This window comes from Marmota marmota, unplaced genomic scaffold, assembly GCF_001458135.2.
Source record: "Marmota marmota marmota unplaced genomic scaffold, marMar, whole genome shotgun sequence".
In the NCBI taxonomy this organism is placed as follows: domain Eukaryota; kingdom Metazoa; phylum Chordata; class Mammalia; order Rodentia; family Sciuridae; genus Marmota; species Marmota marmota.
The window spans coordinates 7395039-7406480 of NW_026000294.1; the positions used below are offsets into that span (position 1 = coordinate 7395039).

General features: G+C 39.5%; 1 protein-coding gene across 1 annotated transcript; it reads right to left on the minus strand.

The window, feature by feature from the left end:
• Window positions 1-7099: 7099 nt before the first annotated feature.
• On the minus strand, window positions 7100-10407 carry LOC107155635 (protein shisa-2 homolog). Its single transcript, XM_015501595.1, has 2 exons — window positions 10131-10407; window positions 7100-7539 (listed from the first exon to the last, which is right to left on the minus strand). Exons 1-2 carry the CDS (start codon window positions 10405-10407, stop codon window positions 7100-7102), a joined length of 717 nt encoding a protein of 238 aa, XP_015357081.1.
• Between the last annotated feature and the right edge of the window lie 1035 nt (window positions 10408-11442).

Consider the following 11442-nt stretch of genomic DNA (forward strand, 5'->3'; position numbering starts at 1 on the left):
TTGGTCTCATTCTACCCTACTTCACATCAGTGAGTGGGTGTCCACAATCACCATCCAAATTTCTCATGTCCCAATATGCATGTTTTTCCTATGTGAATTTTTATATAGATGTATGAAAGACTCAGTCTTCCCTATGTGTTAAACTTTATTCTTAGAGCTTTCCAGTTAGATGAATTATTTCCTTTCTCTAGTCTTATAGATTTCATCATAATGCTTATTTGCAAACTCACTTTGTTCAGACTTAAAACTCCTGACTCTTTGCCAAGCTTGATCAGTCAAGTTTTGGGGAAAGATCCGAAAGGAGAGACTGGCTACACCCAACATTATAAAAGCTTCATACTTGGGGCACAAGCAACTCCGTTTTCCTTCTGCCAGACATCATCTAGTAAAAGGATAATGATGGGAATATTCAACTAAGTAGATCTTAAGGCCTGACTTACAATTAGCAGGCTATCTCTAAAAATATTCGTTAATAAGTTCATCAGATTCTTTTCTTTTCATCTTCTAAAACTTTTAGTCTAGCATAGTATAGTCACATTATTGCCTTGGGACCCATAAGCTGTGGATTTGAATTCCAGCTTTGACCATAGGATATTTGTTTAAAATCATTTTTTCATTTCTAGATTGTAATTTTTATTTGGAAAATTGGAGGGAAAAAGTTTATATTGGATCTGTGTTGATACATTCATCCCTGTTTGTCCAGGACTTTCATGGCTTTAAAGTGAAAGTCTCACTTCCTGGGAACTTCCTCAGTCCCAGTCGAACTGGATGGTTGGACAGCCTAACTAGATTAGTCTTTTCCAAATACTACTATATACCAATAGGTGATCATAGAAAAAGTGTTCCAGAATGAAACAAACTTTGAAAAATTCTGCCTAAACAGAAGAACTGAAGAACTTTAAGCACTGTGAATCTCAGTGAGTCTAGTATACAGCATTTACCAATATGATTCAACCATAGAACTTCTTTCCCCAAGAGTATCTTAGAAGACTGTGATTCAATGGAATATACACTGAAAAACGTTGACTTAGGTCATAAGATTGGTTACAGTTGATAAACCAATGTTTAATGATAGCAATGTTTAAGGTTAGGAATGTTTAATGAAACCAATGTTTAAGGGTAGCAATATATAAGGACTTCCACACAAACTTGTAGCATATATGGGCAGCTTGAATACTGACCAGCCCTTTGAAATATTTTGGAGAAGATACTTGTAGTTCAAAGAATCTATATTTGAACACAGAGTTCATTTGAATCAGAATTTGTGTCATCCAAAAATTGATTTTATCAGAAGAGTGGGAAAAAAATACTGAGATATTAAGTCTGGGTGGTAGGATTCTGTTGACTAGTATTTATTTTTGTATACTTTTTTTTATATTTTCCAAACTCTCATAAAGAAAAATGTTTTATATTTATATTGACCCAAAGAAGTTAGTACAGAAGCTTTATTCTGCAAAACTAGACATTTTCTTCAGAATCCTTTAGAACTACCTCTGACTTGATTTGCGCCATCTCTTCTGAAAAGGAATATGGTATAGTGGTTAAAAAATACAGATTCTTGGCTGGGCATGGTGGCACATGCCTGCAATCCCAGTGGCTCAGGAGACTGAGGCAGTAGGATCTTGTGTTCAAAGCCAGCCTCAGTAACTTAATGAGGCCCTAAGCAACTCAGCAAGACCCTGTGTCTAAATAAAATACAAAAAGGGCTGAGGATGTGGCTCAGTGGTTGAGTGCCTCTGGGTTCAATCCCTGGTAACAAAACAAACAAACAAAACAAACAAAAAAGCAGATTTTGGATTCAGTGGTTGAGAGCCTCTGGGTTTGATCCCTGGTAACAAAACAAACAAACGAACAAAAAAGATTTTGGATTCAGATCTGTATATGCTTCAGTCAAACTAGCCTTTTAGAATCTTGATATCTTCATTTACAAAATGTTGAAAAATTAAAAGAGATAATATATGTAAAGTACTTAGCCAAATGCCTGGCATGTAGTAAGCACTCTGAAAATAATATCTAGGTTATTGTTGTTGTTATTTGTTTTCTGGATCAAAACCAGAGCCTCAAACATGCTAGGCAATCACTCTGTCACTGAGCTAGTCCCCTGCCCAATTGCACAATTAGAATTTCTACTCTTATGATTGTTGTTATTGTTCTTCCAGAGACTAGAAAGATCATGGCCTATAAAGCAGAAAACTTTGCATTTACTCCTCTCTTTAGCACTGCTGAACTGTGTGACTCTGGGCCTGATACTTTCCTTCTCTGGGAATTTGTGAAGTGATGTGATACTGTAGGTAAAATGTTAATTTAGTATTCAAAAGCTTATAGTCCTAGCTCTGGCACTAGTTGGCAATTATGATTAGGGGTATGTCATTGTTCTTTTTATGCCTGTTTCCCATCTTATAAAATGGGTAATGGAAAGGTGATTGGATAATTTCTAAATATATTTCTAACTATAATGGTCTACAAACAAAGGGGGTTAATTATCCCCATCTCTTTTTGTATCAGTCTATTTTGAGGACTCACTGAACACTTATTTTTTCATTTTGCAGTCATATATTAGCCAGTTAATAAATACTGCCATCCTTTATAGATAAAGATGATATCCCATAATCTGTAATACTTGTCATAAACATTCTTAAGTGTTCCTAGGAACTGAAGTGTGTGCTTACTGTTGTTATTTTTTATTTTTTGGTTGTTATTTGTTTGTTGCTATTAAAAATAGTGCTGGGGGGCTGGGGATGTGGCGCAAGCGGTAGCGCGCTCGCCTGGCATGCATGCGGCCCGGGTTCCATCCTCAGCACCACATACAAACAAAGATGTTGTGTCCGCCAAGAACTAAAAAAATAAATATTAAAAAATTCTCTCTCTCTCTCTCTCTCTCTCTCTCTCTCTCTCTCTTTAAAAATTTTTTTTAAAAAAATAGTGCTAGAGGGGCTGGGATTGTGTCTCAGTGGTAGAGCGCTCACCTAGCATGTGTGAGGCCCTGGGTTCAATCCTCAGCACCACACATCATTAGCAGAGATTCCAGTAAAAGCCCCTGGGATAGAGAGGTATGAGACCAAAATCAAGAAACTTCATTCTTAAGTACCTCAGTATCATAGTGTCCAGTGATCCAGTCCACTTGGCTAAATTCTGCTCCTTACATTAGGACAGATATATGTAAAGGAGGAAGGTATCTCAGTATAAAAATACCCCAGGCAATGATTGACTAATACTACCAACTCAATCTCCAGTTTTATTCTCAGATGGGTTGGGTGGGGTGGGAGTTAGTGATATGGAAGTCAGATGGGAAAGAAGGGAGGGGATCACTGAACTGTTTTCAGTTTGAACTCATGAGAAGGCACAGTTCAGAATGTACCTAGGTCCTAAATCTCCTATCAACTAAATTCTAGCCTCTGACTTAACAGTGGCCTTTCACATTCTATAAATAAGACTAAGATAATGAGAAGAAAGTATCTTTAGATTGTCAAGACTAATATTCAAGCAAGGGATTATTAAACAAAATAAAAAAAGTTTCTCATTATGTACAGTAGAAAATAAAATTAACTGGAGGTTAGGAAACTCTGAGATCCTGCTCCAACTCTGTTCCTCATACATTATGACTGTTTTCCTCACTTGGACTCAGTTTCTTTATCTATAAAAGAAGGGATATATTAACTCTGTTCTCTAGCCTGCCTAGTCTATGTGGCAAATATCATTATAGCCTATACAGAGGATATTGTGCAGAAGCAATAACAATGCTGGGGACCATTCTCAGGGATTTGGTTCTGTCTTCCAACTTCTCTTCCTTTGATTCTTAAGAATTTACTTCACTCAACTCCTCAAATTCTCTTTTGGAACAAGACAGGCTGCGTAGATGAATGAATGAATTAAGTCACTTCTCGGGCACATCACTTCCCTGTCTCCATGACTGAGAGGCAAAGCAGTTTGATTCTAGGATCAACAAGGCTGGATTATCACACTGAGATCTAAAGCTTATAGGAAGAGGTTACATGATAAGAACAACCTACGCTTGGGAATCCAGGTGTTAGGGTCAGAAAGGACTTATCTTGCAGACATGGCAGCAACATCAATTGAGGTCAGAATGAAGTGTTCAAGGGATGAATTCAAGAAGCTAGAAAAATCAGAAAAACCTGAGGACTTGTAGATAAGTGTGGAATGCCATAGGGGGACAAATCTAGGAGAATGTAGAAAAAGCAAAAGAGCGAGAGTTCAGGTAACTATGGGCAAGTCAGTGATCTTCCTTGTGTTTGATGACTGTTTATGAAATGGGAATTCATAATACCTACTCTGTCTCTGGTGGGAGAGGATACTTATTTTGAGAATCAAAGTAAATAGTATGTTTAACAGCTTCATGAATTGTAACTGTAACTGTAAAACTAAACAAGATAATTTTAAAAGTGTCACTGAAAATGATAGTAGTAGCAGAAGTATGGGATTGTGGAATAAGAGAAAACTGGAGTTATAATGGAGTGAGCACACAAAGGTAAACCTGCCAAATAAAATCTGGAATATACAGCTTTAATTTCTAATAAACATTGGATGCTTTTGGAGTATGTTACAAATACTACATGGAATATACCTGTAAAGGTTTAGCTTATCTGAAATTCAGATTTAATGTAGCTTCTGCACTTAATTTGTTACATCTGGCAACCCTACACCAAGTCTTACCCTTGTCATTTTGGACAGTTTTTTTTTAATTCAACCCAACCTCAGGTAATGCCACCAATCTCCCATGCTGACTCAAAGGATCAAAGAAAGTAATGAATATGAAAGTGAGGCATTACATAATAACAAGGTATTTTTTCATTGCACTCTATTTTCTGTTCCTCTTATACCAAGAAAATGCCCACTAGAATCATACTTTTCTTTTTAATCTGGTACTTAAGTCACTCTATATACAGTTGAAACATGAAAAATGAAAGATTACTATGATAGGCCAGATAATGACTTCATTTCCTTATCTTCAGTATTTGTGACTCTATTACCTTATGTGTCAAAGAGAGTTTTCAGACCTGATTAAATTAAAGCTCTTGAAATTGGGATCTATGGGTAGGCCTGATGCAATCCCAGACCTTATAAGTGGGAAATAGGCATAGTCAGAATAAGAAAAGAAACTGAAGTGATGACAGAAGTGGAGACTGAAATGATGCACTTAAAGATGGAGGAAGGGCTTACAAGCTAATGGATACAGGTAACCAACCACTAGAAGCTACAAAACACAAATAAATGGAATCCTCCACACCAGATGGTCCAGGACAGATCAGCCATGATGACACCTTCAGTACAGTCCAGTAAATCTAATTTTGAACTCTGACCTCCAAAACTATCAGATAATAAGTTTGCTTCATTTTTAAGTAACTGATTTTATAGTAATTTCTTATAGAAGCTATAGGAAATGAATACATTTGCCTCAAAACTGTATCTAAGACAGATCAGATCTAACCTAAGCTGGATACAGATCAGAAATCAGTGATTCTCAGCCCAAACTGCACATTACATCATATAAAGAATTTTAAAGAAAATCCAAATATAGTCTTAACCACTCTGATTTACTCAGTCTGCATTAGTCTCCCTCTGTATTTTTTCAAGTTTGCCAGTAAGCCAGGCATAAGATGCTAACAGCTAACATCTGTAATCCCAACATCTCAGGAGGCTGAGACAGGAGGATTGCAAGTTCAAAGCCAGCCTTAACAAAAGTGAGACCCTGCCTCTAAATAAAATACAAAATAGGGCTGGGGATATGGCTCAGTGGTCGAGTGCCCCTGAGTTCAAACCCCAGTACTCCCCCCACAAAAAAAAAAAAAAATGTTTGTCAGTGATTCTAGCATGCATTTGGGATTAAACACTTTCATAGATGAAGCTAGAAAGGATCATCACTATTTATGTCATCCATCTTCCTCTTTTGACTAGAGGAGAAACTAAGGCCCAGAGGGAGGAAGTGACTTGCAGAAATCACAAAGAAAGCTGATAGTTAAGTCAACCACAAGCAAGGGATAATGAGAATTTATGAACATTGACAGCAGCTCCACACTGGTGGTATGCAAATAAGCATGAAATGCGAATGAGAAGAACATTAGTTTTATTTCCTATAAATTCAACCTCTTTAGCAACCTTTCTAATTATTCTAAAAATTTGATCCATACTAAACCAGTAATCACTCTGGGGTCCCTGAGGTCACTAATCCAGGCTTCAGTGGTTTCAGGGTGAGAAGAATATATTCCTGAGTTAATTATAAATAACTCTCTCCATCTGATTGGTGCTTGAGGGAGTTGTTCATTAGCAATTGTAAAAACACTTGAATATTAAACCATTTAGATTACTCTGGGGAAGATCTTTGTATTTACCTCTGGCAAAGTATTTTGTATTAATTATATTTCAGAGGTCAGACCATCTATTAGTACCAGAAGGCTTTATCTCTTAAGGAAAGGACAATGGATCCTTTCCCACTGCTTTTAAAATTCACAGCCTACAGTCCTATTCTAGAAATCTTGCTTTGTCTTGTGAAATGCAGGTACAGTCACCATTGACCTCTAGCTGTCTTTAGAGTTCTCCCTTCAATATTGGTCTGAAAAAGAAGATATATATGCATATATGCATGTATTTAATGCTGACAGTTAAAGTTCCATTGCTCCCAGAGTGAGCTGAATCCTTAAACTCTCTCATCTGTCTTGTTGGAGGCAGGGCTCCAGATGAAAGCTTAAATGGCTAACACTGCAGTGAACATTAATCAGAACAAATGAAATCCTCTTCTTACCCATTTCCCTTAGCATATAAACATTTTTAATGCATTTAGAAACCTTAAGATCACATGGAAACTTATGAGAACATTCCCACTGTAGAAATAATTTGCCCAAATTATCAGCTAAATTATACTGTTTCTAAGTGAAGTCCCGTGTCTTTATGAAAAAGCAATGGCAGCAGCCATAGAGTGATTCTATTAAAAAAAACAGACAGAAGACACTTGTCCATCTGAAAGGCAAGCCAAGTTTTTAGAAAACAGAAAATCAACTTCAAGGTCCAGGACTGATTTGAGATTTGTTTTGGATTTGCTTGATTATTCTATAAACAATGAGCCTCTGAATACAGCAAGGGGTTCTCAAGTAGTGCCTGTGGGACGTGGACCAGAGGCTGGTCCATAAGAAATTGTGCCACTCATTAGGGGAGAAGGTGGTAGAACAATAGCTGTACTTGTAGTTAGAGATGGTATCTGGGAAGACTCAAGCAGGGGCCAGTGAAAAGGCCTTGTGACTGCCTTGGGGATGGTACGGATGGTACTCTCTGGGTATTCCTGGGTGGTGAAAGGCAGGGCTGGACCAGCATCAGGTTTGGGGCGGAGCAGTGGGCTTCCTGAGACGTTTCTCCTATGAGTGGGAGTAGAGCTCAGCACAGTAACTTCAGGGTTTTGAGGTGCAGTGCAAAGTTCATCTCTTCTCTGAGACCGAAGGCAACGGAAGCAAGCAACACCAGCGAGGATTCCCAATAGGATGAAAGTGACAAAGGTGCCACTCACAATGACTAAGGGCAGGTAGATGGATCCTAGGATGAAGAGAAGAAAGAAAAAATTGGTAGTTACAGGTTTCTGGGACTATTGCCACCTGTACAGGAGAGGGAAGACATAACTTTGCCAATACCCAGAGCATGTTCTAATGCAAACACCTTTCTTCCAGAGCTTGTGCCAAATTTCTCCAGGAAAGAAGTCAAGTCCACAGAAGGCCTTGTGAGTCAAGAGAAATGAATTTTGGCATAGATAGGCATGAGGTAATAAGTATGTTTAGGAAAAAGTATTCCAAATGATATTTATGGACTAGTAAATTATGACTTACCAGTTATCATCCAGGCAAAGATGCAAAAAGAGGTGTCATCTACTGAAGGAATTTGTATTGCTTCCCTAAAGAGAAAACACTGTGCACAGCCTTTCTTAGGAAGGATATCACATAACAAAAGGCAGTAGTACCTCCTTTGAAAGACAATATGTTAAGTGGAAAGAATGTTTGAAATTAGCAGCTACAAGACCTGGGGCTTACTTATTGGCTAAACTACTAATAAATGATGTGGACATAGACAAACCAATTAAAATCTCTAGGTTGCAGATGCTTTGTTAATAAAATTTAGATAACATCTACTTCATAGCTTTGTCTAAATGGAAGGAGCTAAGGCATGTGAAACATTTGTAAACTTTAAAGTGCTATGCAAAGGTAGGGGAATTCCCCCTCCATCTTTGGAATACTTGAGATGAGGTTTTCTTTTCTAAGAATAGTGACAAAGAGAGAAAAAGGAGAGCAAGTTTTCCATGAAGGACAGAGCAAAATTTCAGGTCATCTAAATATAATAACCCAATTTTTCATTACATTGTTTTTCTCAATCTATCTAGATTTTGATCTTTTCCTTTAAATAAAATGAAAATAAAAGGTTATCTTATTGCATAAAAATTGTGCTGACTGAACCTTCAAATAACATGTTCAAGAGATATGTAATTGGACAGTTGGAGGTCTTGAGAAAAGCAATGAAAATCAAGAAGTGGCTGGAATGGACTGCCAAGACAAAGAACATACTTAGCAAATGAGGACTCTGGTCTAGAAAAATGGGGGTTGTAATAAATAGAGTGAGATCAAAATTCTGAAACTTACTGAGTATCTGGAAGGGACAAGGGCTTATTTCGTTTTAGAGTATGGAACTTCTGACACTCAGAGATATTTATTTAAAACCACTATGTGGAGGTATGTGTGGTAGTCTTATAGATTAATTTATAACTCATTTTGTTCTAAGAAATTGTGTAGCAACTAAGATTTGGGGGTATCATTTCCTGTAACAGGTAATGAGTTCTCCAGGGATGAGGCTCAAAGTTGAGGTTTGAACTTGGGAAGGATCTCTAGGTCTCTGTAGCCCATATGCCTGAGCTTTACAGAGCTCAGCTCAGCAGGAAGTTTGTGGTAGACCTTCAGGGACACAAGTAGACAAAAGAGGCATTACCATATATATTTAAAATATGAATGCACTAGGCATAATGCCTATTGTCTCCTTCAACCCTCACCCATCCAGCAAGGCAGGGTTTTTAGACTTGTTTTATTTGTTTTTTTTTTTTTAAAGAGAGAGTGAGAGAGGTAGAGAGAGAGAATTTTAATATTTATTTTTTAGTTCTTGGCAGACACAACATCTTTGTTTGTGGTGCTGAGGATCGAACCCGGGCGAGGCTCATGCCAGGCGAGTGCACTACCGCTTGAGCCACATCCCCAGCCCTAGACTTGTTTTATACAAGGACACAGGACAAACAGGAGTGTGCACAGCAGGGAGGGGACCCCAGGGTAGGTTCAGGAGCTCCACAGTGTCATCCAATCAAGAAATGTTATTCTAAAAATTGTTTTAAAGGCAGAAGTGCCAGGCAACCCTTTTCTCCCATGTCTTGTTCCTGTTATAATTCTCACAACCTTCCCTTCCCTGACAGATTCTTGAGGGGAAAAGAGACAGGGGCAAAATTTTTCAACATTAGGTCTCTGCTGGCTGGCACAGTGTAGATACTAAATAAGTATTCATTGAATAAACAAATGAGTCATATTATCTGTCCCACCTATCTGAGACCAATCAGTAAGGTGCCATAGTGACCTAGGGGAATTTCATAAATAACTCTTTCCCCTAACCAGGGAGTCTAAGCCTTCCCAAATAGGGCAGGTGAGTATGAACTGTGGAAGTTTTCTAAAGCTTTTTCTGACAAGCACCGAAATTTGAAAGCAAATTATGAAGCAAACGATTCTAGAGTCTGATTTCCCCATGTAGGCCAAGGTTGTATTGCTGGATTCATGACCACCCTGAAGCCCACTTCACTCAGGTATAAAAGGTTTCTTGTATTTCATAGGAATTATCTGATCCCTTATATTTCCTCCCAAACTGATGAAAACATCAAGTTCATGAGGAAGCAGGTTCTAGAAGCAAAGACTTGACCTAAAGTCATGCAGTTAGGATGTGGTAGACTCCAGTTTTCTCAAGATTCCAATACAGATCATTTGATTCTCAATCCACCATGTTATATACCTTGAATTCCTCTGATACAGATATGTGAACCCAGCAGAAAGGGAACATCTCATTCCCCACCAGTTTCAATTCCCCCTACCACTCCTTGGCCCAGAGATTACCTTCTGGAGGTGGGAGCATAGCCTCTTTGGGGTCCCAGGTAATGTCCTCTGGACACTGTCCCTGATCCAGTCGAGCCGTAAGGGTAGCACAGCAATAGCGTAGAGAACAGGTTCCACAGCAGAAGGTAGCAGTGGGTTTATCATATCCCTCCGGGCATACGAAGCCTCCATGCAATAGCCCTGTGCTGTCCATCCAGCGGTGACAGAACTCTCCTTGAGACTTAGCACTTCTGAGCATAGCCAGCAACAGGACACTGGCTCCAAGTAGCAGCCCCATGCCTGACCACTGAAGCCTCCCCATGGTGTATTATCCTTCCCAGACACGTGCGTTTGGTCTCCCAACACTGCCCTGCCACACTAGCTACAGCTTGTGTTTTTCTTGTTAAAGCTCAGGGCAAGTCTCAGGTGGCTCCTTCCTGAGAGGCCTAAGATATTCATCTTGCTCTCTGCTGGGATTCACCCCCACCGCTGCAGCCACCTGCTGCCTCTAGCCGGAAACTCAGAGGCTGGGTTTCTGCCCACTGCCTTCCCTCCCTCCTCCCTCCCTTTCCTGACTGTTTTGCTATTATTTTCCTATCAGTGCAGGCTAGTGGGTTGTGTATGGGTTTATGTGAGAATTTCTAGGGATGCAACTGTTGATACCAGAGATGCAAATATTTTAACATGAGATCTATATTGCTTATTGAAATTTACTGTCAAAAATCTACAAAATGAGGAAGAATTTCAGTAGATGGAATTTCAAATGTTATATGATTTGGGTGTTCATTAGCAGTAAAATACACAGTAACAAAAATCCCTGCCCTCTGCGGCAGGCGGCGGGGCGGCCAGATGGCTGTGGCTTGGCCGGGATGCCTGGGCGTTCCCGACCCGGGTGCAGTGCCGCAACCTGCGCAGCGCCGCCGCCGTCTCAGGGCCAGGGAGTTTGCCTGCCTGAAGCTGAGCGCCCGTAAGGAGATGCAGGACCTTGGGAAGGAAGGAGACTGAACCTGCTCGTGGTGTGATCACTGGCCAGGACAACCAGCCAGTTTCTGCAGCCCCTTTGAGATCCAGAGAGGCCAAGAAGGACGTGGCCTGGCTTGGCCTGTGTGCCTGTGGAGTACCATCGCCCATCTCCCCTTGCCTGGGGACTTGCTGGGACAAGTTACTTCTGCTCACAGAGCGAGGTTCAAGTGTTAACACCAAGAACATAAGGACTTATGGCTGAAGTTTCAGAATTTCACCTGGAACAATAACTGAAGTTTTAAGCCAAAAGTGTTAAAGTGCATTAAAAGATTTGCTTCATGTGCAAAAAAAAAAAAAAAAAAAAAATCCC